This window comes from Carcharodon carcharias, chromosome 3 (genome assembly GCF_017639515.1).
Source record: "Carcharodon carcharias isolate sCarCar2 chromosome 3, sCarCar2.pri, whole genome shotgun sequence".
In the NCBI taxonomy this organism is placed as follows: Eukaryota; Metazoa; Chordata; class Chondrichthyes; order Lamniformes; family Lamnidae; genus Carcharodon; species Carcharodon carcharias.
In genome coordinates this window covers 17,578,588-17,598,858 of record NC_054469.1, presented here as the reverse complement: position 1 = coordinate 17,598,858, position 20,271 = coordinate 17,578,588, and the positions used below count along the sequence as shown (strand labels likewise).

Here is a 20,271-nt window from a genome sequence, read left to right as displayed (position 1 = left end):
CCATTCGGCCCCTCAAACCTGCTCCACCATTCAACTAAATCATGGCTGATCTTGCACTGCAACACCATCTTGTGGCACTATCCCTATATCCCTTGATGTCATTAGTACCTAGAAATCTATCACCCTCTGCTTTGAGATCTCCAGAGCCCTCTGTGATTGAGAATTCCATAAACTCACCACTCTCTGAATCAAGAAATTCCTTCAGATACCATGCAGTGTAAATTTGGCAGTAGTTCTCTGGGTTAGTAGCGCTGGAGCTGAATCAAGCTGGGGTTCTGCGTTTATATTTCCTAATACAGCCAGCAGCAGGAGAAGTATGTGCTGCACATTGATGAATCAAAAGTACCTTCAATTTATCAGCTTAAAATTCTCCCACCCCAAGTGACAGAGGCGTAAGTGCCCTCAATTCACTCCAGTGCTGTACACGTACAAATTGACAATAGAATCTGTTTCACAGGTCAAACTGTAACTGTGATAGTGATTGGTCCTCACAATTAAAACTGACAGTGTCCACTTTTATGCTTTACTGGCACACAAATGTCGGCAATGTCAGTTATACATTTGTCATTAAATCTTTTTTTTTGTCTCTTGTTGCAAGCATGCATGAAGGTTTCAATTAGCATGGTCTTCAACTTCTAGGGAAACCTCCAACAATGGTTATGTGTATAGGATATAATCTATTTAGGAATGACTGGTTCCATTTCCACAAGTCGCAACTCCAGCCTTACACGATAGTTACGCATAGGCCACCTTACTAGAGATGTGCCATGTTATATTAAACACCTGTACAGGACAGACTATTCTTCGCTGATTAATTGCCCCGAGAATGTTTTCCTACTTCTTTTATATTCCTTTTGGGGCATGAGCCAGCATTTGTTGCCCACCCCCAATTGCCCTTGTAAAATGGTGGTGAGCTGCCTGCTTGAACTGCTGGAGTCCCTGTGGTGTAGGTACACCCACAGTGCTGTTAGGAAGAGTGTTCCATGATTTTGACCCAACAAAAGTGAAGGAATGGAGATATATTTCCAAGTCGGAGTTGGTGTTCCATTGTGTTTTCTGTCCTTGTCCTTTGAGGGGGTAGAGGTTGAGGCTTTGGAAGGTGCTGGCAAAGGAGCTTTAGTGAGTTGCTGCAGTGCATCTTGTAAATGGTACACTGCTGCCACTGTGCGTCAGTGATGGAGGGAGTGAAGGTTGAAGGTGGTGGATGGGGCGTTAATCAAGTAGGTTGCTTTCTCCTTAATGGTGTAGAGCTTCTTGAATGTTGTTGGAGCTGTACTCATCCAGGCAAGTGGAGAGTATTCCACCACACTTCTCACAAAGGAAGATGGTTGTGGTTGTTGGAGGTCAGTCATCTCAGCTCCAGGACATCACTGCAGGAGTTCCTCAGGGTAGTGGCCTCAGCCTAACCATCTTCAGCTGTTTCATCAATGACCTTCCTTCCAACATAAGGTCAGAAGTGGGGATGTTCACTGATGATTGCACAATGTTCAGCACCATTCGCGACTCCTCAGATACTGAAGCAGTCCATGTCCAAATGCAGCAAGACCTGGACAATACCCAGGCTTGGACTGACAAGCAGCAAGTATCATTCGCGCCACAAAAGTGTCAGGCAATGACCATCTCCAACAAGAGAGAATCCAACCATCACTCTTTGATGTTCAATGGCATTACCATCACTGAATTCCCCACTATCAACATCCTGGAGGTTACCATTGATCAGAAACTAAACTGGACTAGCCATATAAATGCTGTGGCTACAAGAGCAGGTCAGAGGCTAGGAATCGTGTGACAAGTAACTCACCTCCTGACTCCCCAAAGCTTGTTCACTATCTACAAGGCACAAGTCAGGAGTGTGATGGAACACTCCCCACTTGCTTGGATGAGTGCAGCTCCCACGGCACTCAAGAAGCTTGACACCATCCAGGACAAAGCAGCCCACTTGATTGGCACCACGTCCACAAACATTCACTCCCTCCATCACCGATGCACAATGGCAGCAGTGTGTACCATCCACAAGATGCACTGCAGGAATTCACCAAGGCACCTTCTAAACACACAACCACCACCACCTGGAAGGACAAGGGCAGCAGAAAGATGGGAACATCAACACCTAGAGGTTCCCTTCCAAGCCACTCACCATCCTGACTTGGAAATATATCGCCCGCTGTTCCTTCACTGTGATTGGGTCAAAATCCTGGAATTCCGTTCCTAACAGCACTGCGGGTGTACCTATACCACATGGCCTGCAGTGGTTCGAGAAGGCAGCTCACCACCACCTTTTCAAGGGCAACTAGAGAAGGGCAGTAAATGCTGGCCCTGCCAGTGAAGCCCACACCTGTGAATGAATAAAAAAAATTGTACCTTATAGATTGTGGCAGGCTTTGGGGAGGTCTGTTTCTCCCTTATTCACCGTACAATTCCCAACCTCCAACCTGCTCTTGTAGCCACAATATTTATATGGCTGGTCCCGTTAAGTTTCTGGTCATTGGTAAGTCCCAGGATGTTGATGGTGGAGTGCTCAGCAGTGGTGATGCTAAGTGAATGTCGAGGGGAGATTGTTAGATTCTCTCTTGTCGGAGATTATCATTGTCTGGTACTTGTGTGGCACGATATTACTTGCCAATTATCAGCCCAAGTCTGAATATTGTCCAGGTCTCGCTGCATTTGGACATGGACTGCTTCAATATCTGAGGAGTCGCGAATGGTGCTAACATTGTGCAAACACCAGTGGAACATCCCCACTTTTGGCTTTATAATGGAGGGAAGGTCATTGTTGAAGCAGCTGAAGATGGTTGGGCTGAGAACACTATCCTCAGGGATTTCTGCAGTGATGTCCTGGAGCTGAGATGATTGGTCTGCACCAACCACAACCATCTTACTTTGTGCTAGATACGATTCCAACCAGTGGAGAGTTTTCCTATTGACAAAAAAAATCTTATATTTTTCTAGAGCTCCTTTTCTAGGCTACACTCAGTCAAATGCTGCCTTGATCTCAAGGGCAGTCACATTCGCATCACCTCTTGAATTTAGCTCTTTTGTCCATGTTCGGACCAAGGCTGTAATGAGGTCAGAAGCCGAGCAGTCCTGGCGGAAACCAAACCGAGCGTCACTGAGCATGTTATTGTTGAATAAGTGCCGCTTGATAACACTGTTGATGACCCCTTCCATCACTTTACTAGTGTAGACTGAGGGGACGGTAATTTGTTGGATAAAAACAGAAAATGCTGGAAAAACTCAGCAGGCCTAGCAGCATCTGTGGAAAAAGAAACAGAGTTATAATTTCGAGTCCATATGACCCTTCTTCAGTGTGGGGCTTATTTGTTGGGTTGGATTTGTCCTGCGTTTTGTATATGGGACATATCTGGGTAGCTTTCCACATAGCCGAGTAGATGCCAGTGTTGTAGCTGTACTGGAACAGCTTGGCTTGTTCTGGAGCACTCGGTCTTCAGTACTACTGCTGGGATGTTGTCAGGGCACATAGCTTTTACAGTATCCAGTGCCTTCAGCAATTTCTTGATATCACATGGAGTGAATTGAATTGGCTGAAACTGGCACCAGTGATGCTGGGGACTTCCAGAGGAGACCGAGTTGGATCCTCCACTCGGCACCTCTGGTACCAAGTGCTCAGCCCTGTCTTTTGCACTGTGCTGGGTTCCCCCATTGTTGAGGATGGGCATATTAAAAAGCGCAAGTTGTTATCGTTGAGACAGTTGCTTGATGTAATCTTATTTAATGTGGTTTTTGTGTATTTGCCATTTCCTCTGTTTACCTGTCCAGTAAGTGTGGACTCATGTAGGCGTACTGTTGTTCTATGGGCATTGTGCACATTCTGGTACCTCATCCATGAACTGTTCTTTGTGTTACTAGACCATGACTGTAGAGACTTTGGAGAACCTCTCAGCTGAATACATAACACCCACACGTGTTCACTTTACAGTGGAGGGCCACGAGTTAATAATTGGGAGTGGGACACTTGCTGGTTTGCCCCTCCCTAGTGCAGAACACCATGATTTCCAAGCTCCCTATCCTATTAGCACACCATCTGAGTTAGCATGAATAATAAAGAGCATAAGGCTGTATCTGTGTAGGATCTTCCAAAGAGCTATCCAATTCGTCCCACTCAAACAGTTATTGCTATTCCTTCATCGTTGCGAAACTCCCTACTTTCCAGCACTGTTGGAGTACCTTCACCACACAAACCTTAGGTGGCTCAAGAAGGTGGGTTAATCATCACTATTTCAAGGCGATTGGGAATGAGTAATTAATATCAGCAACATCCGCATCCCAAGAATAGTTTATTTTAAAAAGAAGCACTAAGGTTAATTGGAGCAACTCGACTGATCTTGTCTCAGGATTCCTGTTCTGTGCTCTTATGGTCTGTGTGGCTCAACTGCACTAACAGAGTCTTTGGAGGGGATGCCTACTGATTTATCTTCTGTTTGTGATTTCAGCAGCAGCCTTCATGAATACCGAAGAAGACCATGTCAATGATCCTGTTTGCCTATGTGGTCCGGGTGACAGATGGGCTTCCGCTGTCTGCTTCTTCAGACTTTGAGTACAGCAGGGAACTGCAGGAGTGTAAAAAGCAACTGAAGATTGTGTCTAAAGTGCTCGGGCAGTTTCCTGGCCGTGGTACTGTGAAGAGTAATCAACTTCACATACAGTGAGTATATCATTGCACACATCAGCAGCGTGAGTGTGTGGAACCAGTGCTTTCATTTTTTGCCAAAGCTAAGCATCTTGAACCGGAACAGTTGAGATATGATCTTCAACTTGAGCACTGACATCCAATCCTGATCATTCCTCCATGATGCAGTTGAGCAAGTCAGTGATGCCAGCTCGTAAGCAGAGAAAACCAGAACCAAGTCCACTGTGGAGAGATAAAAAGAGTTACCGTTTCAGGTCTGTTACCTTGTGCCTGAAATGCTGACTAAGTTTCTCCACAAATGCTGCCGATCTTCTGAGCGTTTCTTGCATTTTCTGTTTGTGTTTCAGGTTTCCAGCATCCACAGTATTTTGCTTTTGTAACAGTGGTGGACGCTGTTCTGCATGCTGCTCTGTGCCAAGCCGCTAGGTCATTTATAGAGCAGGGTTGCACTGAGATGGAGTATGTGTGTTGGGAGGGAGGGGTTTGGTGGATAGTGCACAGCTTTAAGTTTCTGGGTTTACATCCAGTAAACATAATGAAGGATTTCTCTTGCTGCCCCTTATATTCTATAGTAATATAGTGTAGTATAGTCTTTATTCCATAGGATGCTACAACAGTTAAACTGGCCATTTAGCACATCTAGTCTGTGAAGGTTTTTATTTCCCGCCATGAGCTACACAGTTTAATTCCAATCTTCATTCTCTACCCTTTAACTTTCCTTTTTATTCAAGATAATTTCAAATTTTAAAAGAATTTGTGTTTTACTAAGCCAGCACCAGGGGTAAAGAGTTCCAGTAAGAACTCTGACTTGAGAATTCAGACTTTGTTCACTAGAGCTGGGAAGGAGAATGTCTGCCGGAGATCTCAGACAAGGTAAATAGTTTGTCCTATAGTCATCTCTGTGACTTTGATATTAACCTCCCCACCAAAGGCGACATTAAAATGTAACTCCAACATGTACCTGTTGCTGTTTTTAAGGCAGTAAATAGCGAGGCGTGAGTGTCTTATCTTGGAGAGGAGGGTCAGTTCATTCTTATAGAAAGGCTCCCACATTGTAATTGCACTTTTGCCTCTCTCTTACCCTTTATATATCTAAAAATATTAAGATCATCTCTCACTCTCCTAAACCCCAGTGGAACCCCTGTTCAACCTTTCCTCACGTGATAACTCCTTTATCTCAGGAATCAGTTAAGTGAACCTTCTCTGAACTGCTTCTGATTATAAACTTTCCTAAGTAAGGAGACCAAAACTGTACATTGTATTCCAGATGCAGTTTAATTAGGGCCCTAAGCCAGTATTCTTACTGGAACCCATCATCCCTTGTACTGGCTTTGTAAATCTATGCTGCACCTTTTCTTTTGCCTTCTTATCCTGATGAAGTGTGCAAAACTAAACATAGCACTGCATCGTAATTTAAGATGTTGTATAAGTTCAACATTAGCCTCCTTATTTTGCACTCTATACATGGGCACTTTTGAAACTATTTTGAGGAATCTCAATTTAGCACAGTACAGGGCATCTGCCTGTAAACTTGCCCACAATGTAGTGCCAAATCAGAAAGCTGTAATTTACGGTAGTGAGTGTGCAACTAAGTATGAATGTGAAGTATGGGCTAATTCTGTCTTAATATTAAAATAAATTACACCTGCAACGTTATGTAGGCTGTATCCTTCAAGGTGCTCTGATGCATTGAATCTTGGGAGTGGAATATTAACTCTGGTGACCAGAACTTCCCTGGCACTGACATTTCAAAAAAATTTAAACACTTCAATTCAAAAAGAAAGGTAATTTTCTGCCCCACTTTTCAAGAGATATTTTTGGATATGTTTCTTGTGATTGTGTAATTCACTTGCTCACCTCCCAGACAATCCAGATGCTTTCTGTAGGCTGTCACCTGGAGTCAGGGAATTCCTTGGATTCCTTCTGCCTCTTTTCCTTCCCCTCCCAGTTTTCTGAGCTCTTTGCTCTTTCCCTAATAGAGATACAGCTTCTGCTGTACCTCTCCTTGTGGAATATGCCTCAGATTGGGGAAGGAGCAGAGGAGAACGTGAACTTGCACTTGTCCTTGGTTTAAGGATCAGCACCACAACCTTGAGGGAGCAGTTCCAGACTCTGGGTAATTACATTCCTATGGCCTGGGTGGGAGGTGATAGAGAGAGGCAACTGGAAAAGTAGCAACTGAGAGAATGGGGATACAGTGGTATAGTGTTAAGGTCACTGGACTAGCAACCCAGAGGCCCAATCTAATGATCTGGATTCATGGGTTCAAAACCCACAACAGCTAGTGGAACTTGAAATTCTGTAGGCGATTGGCCAAGTGCTGGTAAATGGGATTAAGTGGATAGGTCAGGTGTTTCTCACTCAATGGGCCTCTTCAGCACTGTGTGATTCTGTGATTCTGTGAATTGTGAAGTATGTGAAAGGACAGGAAAATTAATTGCTTAAATTCTGGCCCCTCCAAATTCAGGAGTCAAATTACAGCGAGATTCTGATTGTACTGTGTAAAGAGGCAGCAAGATTAACTTGCATTTATATAGGCGCTCCTTTGACAGAACCCTCCAAATTCGGGACCTTTACCATCCAAAAGGACAAGGGCAACAGACACCTGGAAGTTCCCCTCCAAGTCATTCACCATCCTGACATGGAAATATATCGCTGTTCCTTCACTGTTGCTGGGTCAAAATCCTGGAACTCCCTCCCTAACAGCACTGTGGGTGTACCTACTCCACATGGACTGCAGCGATTCAAAAAGGCAGCTCACCACCACCTTCTCAAGGGTATTTAGTGATGGGCAATAAATGCTGGCCTAGCCAGCAGCACCCACATCCCACAACGAATATATAACATTTAACAGTGTAGAAATTTGGGACTGAGCCATATAAGGAAGCATTAGGTAGCCAAAAGTTGAACAAAGAGATAGATTTAAAGATGGGAGAGAGGTAGAGAGGTGGAGAAGTTTAGGGAGGCAATTCCACAGCTTAGAGGTTAGTCAGTTGAAGGCACAGATGGCAGCTAATATTACCATCACTCTCCATTTAGTGTGTTTTAATTACTATTCATCTACATTCCCTATTCTTTGAATTCCCTGACTAAGTGTGCCAGAGTGTGATACATAGTCTTAATTTCTGTAAACTGCTGCAGTTTGAATAAAATGTGATTGTTTGCCCCACTGTGCTTTCAGCTGTGGGAAGCAGAGTTGTGCCTAAGTTATGCTTGAGCCCTTCCTCTTTATGAAAATTTTAAAGCACCGCCCCAGGTAGCATTTGAAGGCTGTTCCATAATTGCATACCGTAATTAGACATTAGATATAATCGAAGTAACAGCACTCTGGGCTTGAGTAAATACTCGGTTTTGTGAGACACTGTTGTCTTTATCCCATCGCCTTGTAAAATGGTACTATGATTGCTTGGTGACCCGATTTAAATTTCTACGCCTCTGCCCGTGTCTATCTTGTGCTTTAATCACCTTTTTTGTAATCATGCCTCAGTGCCGTGAGCATTTTCTGCTCTGATGAATCATCGAGGATGCTGGCGATGGGACCAGATGAAGCTGCAGGTGTGTTTCGGTGCCCTAGCCACCGAACCTCCATGCTTTGACTGGAGATTGGTCTCTATAATAATGAGCCATCACTTTTTTATTTTGGATATAGTTCTTCAAAGAAAATGAGATTCAGCAGCTGGGACGGGGACATGGCTAAATTGTAAGTTGAACAGAGCATAAGCTATTATTACAGCTCTTGAGACTCACGTCTAGTGCTGCTAGCTCTCAGCTGTCACATTTAGGGTAGCAACTTCTCTGGCTGGGAGTAGCAGTTCAGAAAACAGTGTTTTTAGTTGAACTGAATTTTTTCCGGTGACCAGCCGTAGCAAACACCTAAGTTCAGTTTGTGGGCTGTACAGGGCACAGAGCTACATTACAAGGTTATATTCATTGTCTCTTTCACGGTGCAAGAGTTTCCTCCGGAGTCTGCATCATTAAGCTCAGTCTTCATCTTGGAAATGTATCTGTGAAGGCTCAGCTGATAATTTCAGTATTCAACTGAATACCGGAGCAACCCAGCTTACAAAGGGTAGTATTTTAAGTTATGCATCATGTAAGATATAAGCTTACTATTCCATTTTAATATTTTCATTGATCTTCACCCCTCCCCCAGTTTTACTTCTTCACAGGGTATCGCCTACATGACCATCTGCTGTAGCTACTACCCCACAACGATGGCATTTTGCTTCTTAGAAGAACTTGGAATGGAGTTTGTTTCTTCCTTCGAGATCGCTAAAATTCACGTGGTTTCGAGACCCTACGCTTTTCTTGAATTTGGTTAGTCTTCTGCCTTTTTCTTCCCCAACCCCTGTTTACCATTTCCGGCCTCTCAGCTTTCCTTCACCTAGTCCCCCTTCCCCCTGTTGTGAACTGTTCAACATTGGACTGCAGCTTACACCACAGATTCCTGAAACGTTTTGGTAAATTGACTGCCCTGTTGTTTTTTTTTTGTTTGAGAGTCTATGTTGGAATCACATCAGTGGCGGACTTTCCAATAGTTTCATCAGCTACTTGGTAAAACTGTTGGCTTCTCTGATGGCTACAGTCTGCAAATGATTTTGCTGGGAACCCTTCATCAATGTACTAACATACATGCAGATAAAAATTTGACTTTAGTCAAAGTGGCCATGAAGCTGTTTGAATTTCGTAAAAAAACAAACAGTTTTACTAATGCCCTTTTATGGAAGGGAGCCTGTTGTCTAGTCTGGCTTGTGTGTGACTTTAGCCCCACACTATTATGGTTACCTCTCAACTACTTTATGATGTGGCCGAGCAAGCCAGTCGTTTTGTATCAAACCATTACACTTGGACTGCAGCAGTTCAAGTAGATGGAAAGCCACCACCTACTCGGGGCAACTCCTGATGGGCAATAAAAGCCGGCCTTTTGATAGCATCTCACACATTCCAAAATGAAATTTAAAAACAAGTAGGTGAGGCAGCATATTGGCACGGAGAATTTTGATGGACTCTTATTTCTCCAGTTTCGCGATGTTCTTTGTTAGTTCCCAAGCGCAACTTAACACTTTCGAAAGGAGCACAGATGCTTTCCCCCCCAAAAAAAAGGGCAACAGTGGGTTTACTGGAGAACCTTCTGGTAGAGTGGAAGCTGAGAGTCTTCAAGGAAACAAAATTCACTGTAGCTGTCTCTAATTTATATTGTCACATGTTATTATGAAGGTTAGACTGGGAGCAGCACCTTGCCTTCCTCTCCTCCCTCAGCCCAAAAGAATTTTGTTTCTCTTATTCAGTAAATTATTCTAATGCAGCAGAAATTTCTGTGTGGGCCAATTAAAAATAATAGAATTTTACAGTGTTACGACTCACTGGGGATAGTGCACTGCAGTATCAAGCCCCACTGCTCCCTTAGCCGTGACAAATGTGAAAAAGATTGATCAAACCACCTAATTGTTTAATTTAGGTTAACAGAATACAAGCACCAGGTTTGTAAACTTAATAAGTAAATAGCTGTTTATTGAACAAATTGTCTTTAACTAGTGGCAAAAGGAATAAATATGAACTGCTAATTTCTAACTCTATAACCTAAACTGTAGCCCTTCTTAAACCCTATACATACTCATACAAGATACCTAAGACATGCACAAATATGGATTTTAAGGGTGGGATTAAACAGTTCAATAGCACCAATTCCAAAGTACAGGATTTGATGGACTGATTTTGATCGATGTCTTCCAAATTCCTTCCAGTTCTTTGTTGATGGCACGAGGTGGTCTTCCAGCACTTTCAGTCTTTAGTTCACTGGTTGAGCACTTGCATTTCAATGTTTCTAGCAGTGATTTTCCCCTTTGCCTCTTGACAGGGATTTTCAGAGAGGGAGCAGGTTATCGAGATATGAGGAGAAGAAGCCAGCCAGCTATTATTGTAGAATTACTGGAATCTGACACACACAGGAGCAAGAGGTTTTAGGTCTTGTACCTTTCAGGCTGGGAACTAACCTGCTGCACTGCTCTCACACAAACCCTGGTCACCTGGTCAGGAGCCAATTACAAAGTTGTTGCAGGCAGTTCCCCATTAGACCAGACTCCTCCGCGGCACCATTCTGTCTTTCCAGGACAGCAACATTGTATATATCCCTCACACTTTTTCAGTAGATATGTCTTTCAAACTGCAGCTATTGTAATTTTAATCCACAGTCCAACAGAAATAAAAAGATATGTTCTATACAACAGTCCAACAGCCATTCTGCCCATTGTGCATGTGCTGGCTCTTTGAAAGAACTATGCATTAATCCTGCTCTCCTGCTGTTTCCCCATAGCTCTGCAATTCTTTTCTTTTCAAGTGTTTATTTAATTCTGTATGGAAGTTACTATTGAATCTGCTTCTACCAGCCTTTCAGTTACATGTTAAACACTTAAAAGGTGGGAATACCAATGATTGTGACCTCCTGAACTTAAGATAGAAAAATGGGAAAGGAGACATTGTTAAATTTTATTTTTTAACGTATCCATTATTCTAATCCTTTTCCTTTAGTTTCATTCAATATTACTGCCCCTTTCAACTTTAGTACATTTCTTTATGGTCACTATTGCATCTATCCTTAGTTAAAAATGAATGAGCAGCAGGGAGTACTTGCAGTGAAAAGCACTCACCTACTCACGCTTTTTAGAGAAAAAAATAGGTAAGGCCTCCTGTGTGAGATGAGAGATCTCCTGTTTCTTGATTTTCTTTTGCTGTCGGCGTTCCCTGTTTCAGCTTTTTGGTCGTGACTTGAGTTAAGGTGGTGTATGTCACTGGTGGGTTGCATATGTCACGGATGGCTCCATTGAGTTTGAATGGCAATCTGCAGTTGCAGCAGCCTGAAACCCAATCCGGAGTTACCTTCACTGGGGAATCTGTAATACAAACTGAGTAAAAGGGACCACTATAAGTCCTCTGCTAGATAGGAACTACAGTTTCTGTTGTTTATTTTCTCTTGGTCTTTCGTTCCTCTTTTATGGGGAGAATTAAGGCCCGCCCAGCGTGACGCACACCCGGAAGCACTGAGCGCTCCCTGTGCTGGGTGGAGGGGAGGAGGGAGAGTCGGGTCCTGCACTCTTTCGCATGAGCGCGAAAGAGCACAGAAATCTCCCTGAGGCACAGAGCTGCCTCAGGGAGATTAATTTGCTTATGAAGAACTGAAATAAAGAAAAAGATTATTCGGATATGTCCCCTCATGTGACAGTGTTACATGAGCTGGGACATGTCAATGAATTTTAATTAAAATTTTTATTCAATTTATAAACACTTCATGAAACCGTGGATGAGGTTTCATGATAAATGTGAAGGCCACCTGGGTTCTTCGCCTGCCTGCCAATATTAAGGTTGGATGTACAGCCCAGACAACCAGCTTAATTAGAATATCAATGGCCTTAATAGGCCTTTGACAGTTCGGTGGGCGCGCAGCCGACTCCGCTGCGTACCTGCCGAACTGAAGGTCAGAATGACACGCGGTGATGTCGGGATGCATGTTCAGTAGGTTTAACATAAACATTTTCTATTTAATTGCAGATAGTGTAATACAGAAGATAAAATGGCACTATAACTATTCAAACCGGCCTTCGTTAAAAATCAGTGTGACCAATATCCAGAGGGAGCTAAAGGTGACGCCACCCTGCCAGGTGAACGTGGATGATATAGTGGTTACCAACGGAACACTGAATGGGCACCTGCATTTGCAATCGAACTCTGGTAGGCGCAGATCATACACTGCCTGAAGAATGCATTGATGTTGCTCAAAAATGTAATGCTTATGTATTCACTCCCACCAATGACACAACTTAAATTGCTTCAGTGAGATCAGCAAGTGTTTGTCAGTCATGTTTACAGACTGCTCTGGTGCTGACTTCAGAGTCAATGTTTGTGCTATTTAGAGAATAAATCATATTTAAAACACCAGTTAAAATAAGCACTTAAATTAGTTTAAATTTTAGAATTAAGGATGTGAAACTGTTTAGAAACATATGTAATTATGAGGCAATATTGTGTGAGTTTAGTAAATTGTGCATCTCTTTTTAAACAGAATTGCAAGTGCATCAATTTGGGCTATTTTATTGTCTTGGACTATAGGAACCTCCCAACAGGCTAGAGAAGGCTGCTGTCCAACTCCATTGTAACACGGTGAAAGACCGATTAAAGAATGCCATTGAGCCATAACTTGATCTTTCCATGATTGTACACCAATGGCGGGTGACAGATATATCTGCTTAGTAATGTTATCCATTTGGTAATACAGGGTGCTGGAGTCTCCACAGGGCTTTGTGCAGTGTGATGCGAGGATTCCTGTGAATGTGATCCTTGGCTTTTCGCATCTTGACCGTGATGTGGATGTTGGGTATTTTCCATAAAGTTTTGGGGAGAATGTTGCCTCGATATAGCTCCTTGCCAATAGGTTCACAACACAATTGCTGCCTCTGCCTTCAGGCCAGTCCCATGGGTCCTGATCTGCTGCCTACATGGAAAGAGAAAGGGGGTGAAATGAGTTTTTGTTTCTCCCTTAAAAGCTGCCCTTTGTTATGCTGTAATTAAGGTGGTGGTGCTCTATTACGCATCTCTCAGCTCCTTAGTCTGTATTGCAGAGACACTCCTATACTCGATCTGCTTCTTTGCTCGGTTTGAAATTGGAAACTTGAGTTACATCCTGGTTCACTTATCCACCGCGGTCCAACAATGCTTTCCTGAACACTGCACTTAGGAACAGGAGTAGGTCATTCAGTCTCTTAAATCAGTGCTGCCATTCTTGGACTTGACTTCTGTGTGCCACACTACAGGAGACTGACTTCTTTATTTAATTGGTGGGTTGTAATGGTGGCTCAGGTTTAGAACAGGATCCTGTTCTTTCAGATCCCTGTCTCTTTTTATACTACGCTTGCAAATTCCAGATTTCACCCCCCCCCCCCCAAGTCAAGAGCAGATGCTCAAGCATTGGTCGGGTCTTTGGAATGGGTTGCTTTCTTGTGTTGGAGGCTTGTTGCATGATATTTGGCAAAACTCCAAACCCACAGAACATTCCCTAAAAAGAGAATTTGATTTCAACAGGAAAGGGGCAGAAAAGCAATCAGCTATTCATACTCCTTATTGGTTAGCCCCGCCCTACACATGTGCCTATGTGGAGTTGGGGATTAGGAGAAAGTTAGATTTATGCACTGCTCTACACAATAAAATAGTTTCCTGCCACTCACCATCTTAGGTCAGGCATACAAGTTGGAAGAATAAGGTTGTCAGGACCACAGTGTGAGAGAGAAAACGAGGATTAAACTGGAAAGCTATGAAAATCTGTCCCTCAACAAGAAAATCTGGTATCCGTACAGGGCAGATGTTCTTGTATCAGGCTGCACCAGTCACACTGTCACATCTATTAATAAGACCATCGCTATGGCAGATTGTCTCTCATTACAAATACAGTTTATTTATCCACAGCAACCAGTTACAGACTGGAACCAGTAAGTGTGTTTGGGATCCTCTCGGTTATCCTTAATATCATGTGTGGAGCTCTCAACCTGATCCGTGGAGTTCACCTCATAGAACACAATTTTCAGGTAACTGAGAAATTGGCAAAATATTTTCACAGATTCTACGAAATGGCTAAGAGAACTGAATAACATTTTATTCCCCATTTTCTTTTATTTTTCCCCTATTTTTACAAAAACATACAATAAAATGTAAATTATTAAATCTATTTGATGCTTAGCACACCCTTTAATTGGTCCAGTATCAATAATAACTAAATTATTTTCTGTGCTCTGGAATTTAATACACTGGGAGGTGATTTAATTGAAGTGCACAAAATTCTGAAGGGGCTTGACAGGATAGATGCTCAAAGCATGTTTCCCCTGGTCACTGAGGCTACAACTAGGGGGTCCTCGTCTTGCAATAAGGGGTCGGCCATTTAAGACTGAGACAAGAAGAAATTTCTTCAGTCAAAGGGTTGTGAATCTTTGGAATTCAGAGTCTTCGATGCTCAGTCATTGATTGCTGGATTTTTGGGAATTAAGTTGTGTGGAGATTAAGATCCACCATGATCTTATTGAATGGAGGAGCAGGCTCAAAGGACTAAATTGCCTACTGAAGCTCCTATTTCTTATATTCTCATGTTCTTTTACTACACCTGACCCCCTGTGTAGTCATGGTCTGGCCACATAGTTTGGTAGTGTTGGCCTTTTTGTTAATATAACATTGCAAGAACTACTTTCATCTATATTTATGAATACTGTGAGCAGCAGGAGACCCTGCATGTCACCTGCAAAATTCCTGTTGTGTATTGTCAGCCGTGGCTCAGTTGGTAGCCCTGACGCCTTTGAGTCAGAAGCTTGTGGGATAAAGTCCCACTCTAGAGACATGAGTGCAAAACCCAGACTGGCACTTCAGTGTAGTAAGAAGAAGGGAGTTCCTCCAGCTGTTCTGGCCAATATTTATCCCTCAGCTGACATTGTTAGAACGTTATTTGGTCATTGTCACATTGCTGATTATGGGAGCTTGCTGTGCATAAATTGGCTATTGCCTATTTGACTATTCTAGATTACAGCAGTGACTACACTGTTGGGTGCTTTGGGATATCCTATGCTTGTAAAAGATGCTTTATAAATGCAAGTTCTTTCTTTTCAGGCTGCCCTTGTTTCATTTGTCGTCACTTTCTGATAATCTAAAGACCTCTGAACTAGTTTTAATTGCATTCTCAAAAATGGCACTTCCAGTAGATCAGTGCACGAGTATGTGTGTATAATATATACATACATATAGCCTTGGTTTAATGTCTATGTGAAAGACCACACCTTCAACAGTGCAGCACTCTCTCAAGTACTGGTGTGGAATTGAACCCACAACCCTCTAACTTAAGAGGCAAGAGCGCTACCCGCTGAGCCATAGCTGATAGTTGAGTAATGCAGGCCAAAATGATGCTAGGTTCAGCCTCTGGTCTGTGCCAAGTTAGCTTGGTCAGCCAGGGCAGTGGTGAAGCAACACGTTTAACCTCCGAGCTGGGGAAGGGTAGATTTGACTAGGATTACTGCTTCAGACCTATTCATTGAACTCTCTTTCCCACTCCCCATCCTCAGTTTGTTGAAAGGCTTCAGGTGAGGTCAGAATCTGGTTGTGATGTTCCCTTAGGTTGAATAGTTGATTCTTGCTGTCCAGGCACAGTCAATGTTTACTTGATTGAGATACTGAAGGGTTATTAGCATCCGTGGAACTCTAGCCTGTATGTGTCAGGAGATGGAAGAAGGGAGCAAAGTAATGAAAAACTAAAGATGGGGATTCCAGTAGATTGTTGAGGCAGGGTTTATTAAATCCATGCTTGAGGTTCATTACGCTCTTAGCCCTCTTCAGATAAGCATTAAGATATGCAAGAATATATTTGAGGCTGAGTTAGATAGGTTTTTGATGTACAAGAGAGTCATGGGTTATGAGGGGTCAGCAGACAAGTAGAGTTAAGGCCACAATCAGGTTAGCCTTATTCAACGGCAGAGCAGGCTCGATGGGCAGAATGAGCTACACTGACTCCTATTTCTTAGGATCTCATGAATAACAACATCTTATAAAATGCAATTCAACGTTCTTCCAATATAAATGTGAGGCTAGTGTGAAAGAGCTGGGGAAATGAGATTTATTGGAAAGCTTTCAATTCAACGCAAATGCAATTCAACGCTCTTCCAATATAAATGTGAGGCTAGTGTGAAAGAGCTGGGGAAATGAGATTTATTGGAAAGCTTTCAAAGGCACAATGGGCTGAACGTTTTTCTTTTGTGTCCTGTAATTCTCTGTATCATTTCCACTTTCACTTTTCATGACTTTTTATTTTTTATATATATATTTTTTACCCTTCTATTTAAGTACATTTATTGAAATAGCACCATTTAAGTGCAAATTTACGGAGATACAGGCTCAACTAGTTGTACAAGAGGTGACATTGCTCTCCGTGTAACTGTATACAGTTTGTTTCTTCAAATGAGCAATTTTATGCTGATTTTAGTTGGGAGGGTGATAGGAATTGGTATTGATCGAGGCAAAAGTTGAGTTTGCTAATCTTTCTCATTGAATTAGCTGAGTGAAGAGTTAAAAATTAAAGCATGACAACTGGAGAAAACAGCTGATAATTGACAAAATTGATATGGATGAGGGAAGAAATTTGACTCATCTTGGCTCACCCAGTTACAAAGACATTATAGTCTCCATTACGACTTCCAATTGATAAATGATTCCTGAGATTTTTGCCTTCATTACTTCCCTCAGTCAATTCCATGTATTGATCTCTCTGTATGGAGCAGAGCTTCATGACATTATTCATGGCACTTCATTAGTTTAAGCCTGTGCTGATTGTGCTACTGCTCGATTGAGTTTGCAACAATATTCCAGATATGCAGTATACACTGTCATTCCAGCCTCTCTAAGGTGACTTCTCATTGCCTCCCTTCAATCTGAAAAGCCCAGGTTTTTAGTCATAATTCAGCGTTCTCATACTGGGGATCAGTCCGTCGGCTCCTTTCTGCACTGTCTCCAGTAGCGAATATCTCCCTATGTCTTGGCAACCAATATATAGACTTGTGCCTGACTTCCTGCAACCTGTACTTGACTCTTTTCTGGCTATATAATTCACCATTCTGCTTGTTTTCTTAATTACTGCTTTGCGCTGATGCGACACACTGAATATTGAATCTATTAATACCTAGCAGACATCTTTCAATTCCATCCTCAGCTGTTCGAACAGCATCACAGATTATATGTCACCTAGTTTTTGTTACTTCCTATACACCGTGTCACACTTCCCTGTATTAAACCTCATCCACTGTTCTTCCATCTACTTATTTTGGAGGAGTGTGCGAATATTCAAGCCCCACTACTCCACAGGCCGTAGCATTAATTTGGATGTTTAATTTTCTCACCGAAATGGCCAGTTGTGTGCCTTTACTTTTAATAGAGTCGTAGAGGTCTACAGCACAGAAAAAGGCCCTTCGGCCCATCGAGTCTGTGCCAGTCAAACAAGTACCTAACTATTCTAATCCCATTTTCCAGCACTAGGCCCATAGCCTTCTATGCCATGGCATCGCAAGTACACATCCAAATACTTCTTAAATGTTATGAGGGTTTCTGCCTCTACCACTCTTTCAGCCAGAGAGTTCCAGATTCCCACCATCCTCTGGGTGAAAAAATTCTTCCTCACATCCCCTCTAAACCTCCTGCCCCTTACCTTAAATCTATGCCCCCTGGTTATTGATCCCTCCACCAAGGGGGAAAAGTTCCTTCCTGTCTATCCTATCTATGCCCCTCATAATATTATACACCTCAATCATGTCCCCCCTCAATCTCCTCTGCTCCAGGGAAAATAGTACCCAGAAGAAAAGAGACTATGACCAGGCTTCTTTCAGAAAACGCAATGATTAATTTATTTTAAAACATAACTTCTTTTAACAAGTTTGCATGCACTGGTTAATGCATGATTGTAATCGTGAGGTATAACTATCTATCTATCTCTTCCTAAAGAATTCCCCCAGCGCACACACACAAACACACACACAAATAAAGATTTGAGTCTCTCTACACAGTTGGAGTTTGGAGGATGGGCGTTATAAAATAAAGGATAAAGTCCGCAGGACCTCGACGCTATCGACCTGGATTTTCCTTGTGTGAAGATGGCCGCTGCTCCCGGTGGATGTCTGGAAGTTCTCACCAACTAGTCTAAGCTTTGCAGGACCAAATGCAGACTAGTTACACTCTGATGAGCGTCCTCTGTCCACAGGTTGACAGCCACATGCAATTTCACGCAATGTAGAGAGAGAGAGAGTCAGCTAGGGTACCTCCCTTCCTCAGCTTGTTCCCAACAAGACTGCCTTCAAAGCAAGCAGGTTCACTTAAGTTCTTTTCCTCTCACTCAAGTGATTTCCAGCAAATTACCAACCTTCCTTTGCAGTTTTTTTTCTCCGCCAATTAAAGTGATTGCAATTCCGAATAAACAACCAGTTCTTCCTCAAGTACCATAAAGGTTAGGATGAGTGCAGCTCCCACAACACTCAAGAAGCTTGACACTATCCAGGACAAAGCAACCTGCTTGATTGGCACCATATCCACAACTCCCTCCACCACCAACGCACAGTTGCAGCAGTGTGTACCACCTACAAGATGCACTGCAGGAATTCACCAAAGCTCCTTAGGCAGCACCTTCAAAACCCACGACAACTGCCATCTAGAAGGACAAGGGCAGTAAATACATGGGAACACCACCACCTGGAAGATCCCCTCCAAGCCACTCACCATCCTGACTTGGAAATATATCACCGTTCCTTCACTGTCGTTGGGTCAAAATCCTGGAACTCCCTCCCTAACAGCACTGTGGATGTACCTACACCACATGGGCTGCAGCAGTTCAAGAAGGCAGCTTACTACCACCTTCTCAAGGGCAATTAGGGATGGGCAATAAATGCTGGTCTAGCCAGTGAAGCCCACATCCTGTAAATGTATAAAAAAAAGGGTTAATTTCTTGGAAGAGGCCTGCTTGCTGACAATTCTAAGGTGAACTTATGACCTTTTAAAAAACATCCCAGGTTAGCATTCAGACGTCCAGATCATGCCAGTTTTGTAAAAGAAAAATTCAGTCTTGAGAGATAATTCTAACTCATTAGGACTTACTCCTCATTTGGCTTATTATTCATGTGATAATGTCTGATTTATTACTTTTTAATGATTCACGTCAAGAGAATGGATTTCGAAAGTGAAATTATTGAACTTTTATTGCTGTTTTTTGGAAATGTACTTCAGTATTTTGTCATTATTGCTTTGCCAATTTTATTTCTCCCCAGGATGGTGATGAAGAAAAGGGGACAGTTGTTGCATTTCTCGTAGCTTTTATTACCTGTGCATTTCAGGTAAGGTTAGCTTTCTTTTTAGTGGTTATCAAACCAATGTTTTTGCATGTAAAACTACCCTGAATTAGCACATCCGTCTTACAGATATCACTATTGTGTGCAGGTAGTTTGAGATTGGGTCACCAGGGCTTGATCTGAGAGGAGGGAGGATGGTGCCAGTGATGGCCTCGAAAAAAAGAGACGGCTGAGGTCCACCTTGAGTTTCTCCAAGTTAGGAAAAGGTTTGATAGGGTAGGCACAACAACAGTGTCTCCATTGTGGATGAGATCAGGGATGGAATCTTGTGAAGGCGATTGTGGGTGGCGGGGGGGGGAGCAGGTCTTGGCCTCTTTTCGACAAGGCTCGCTGCATCTTGTGCCACTCAGGCACTTAACAGGCCAAGAGCAGGCCTTCCCCTGGGATCAAGGACCCCAGAAAGGGGGATTGGGTGGGGGTGGGGGTGGGGTGCGGTGGTGGCTGAGATCTGCGGCCAGTAAGAGACTGGCAGTTCTTCTATACTCAGCAGCGCCACTGGGAAGGCGTTGGCTGCTGCCCATAGGACACCTGAAGCCTTGGATCAAGGAGGCACGGCGGCGCAGGAGGGTGTTGGTGGGGTGGGGGTGGTGGGGAAGGGATTTGATGGGGTTGGCAGCAGGACCAGAAGCGTAGCTCTCAACGGGGTCTCCCTACCCGATCCCTCGATGAGGCATTGAGTGCCTTTGAATGAGGCCTCTCCACCCTCCCACCCCCTCCCAG

The 20,271-nt window shown here is 43.1% G+C and overlaps 1 protein-coding gene across 2 annotated transcripts in view; it reads left to right on the top strand.

Moving 5' to 3' along the window:
• The window catches only part of sec22c (SEC22 homolog C, vesicle trafficking protein), a 41,917-nt gene that overhangs the window by 15,386 nt on the left and 6,260 nt on the right, over window positions 1–20,271 (top strand). The window contains exons 2-6 of one of the 2 annotated variants that reach the window (XM_041183308.1): window positions 4,455–4,663; window positions 8,802–8,965; window positions 12,194–12,373; window positions 14,102–14,220; window positions 19,471–19,536. In XM_041183308.1, the coding sequence (XP_041039242.1) occupies window positions 4,482–4,663; window positions 8,802–8,965; window positions 12,194–12,373; window positions 14,102–14,220; window positions 19,471–19,536 (711 nt within the window). In that variant the 5' untranslated portion in view covers window positions 4,455–4,481. Of the gene's footprint in view, window positions 1–4,451; window positions 4,664–8,801; window positions 8,966–12,193; window positions 12,374–14,101; window positions 14,221–19,470; window positions 19,537–20,271 lie in introns of both variants that reach the window. The other variant, XM_041183309.1, reaches the window with a different exon arrangement.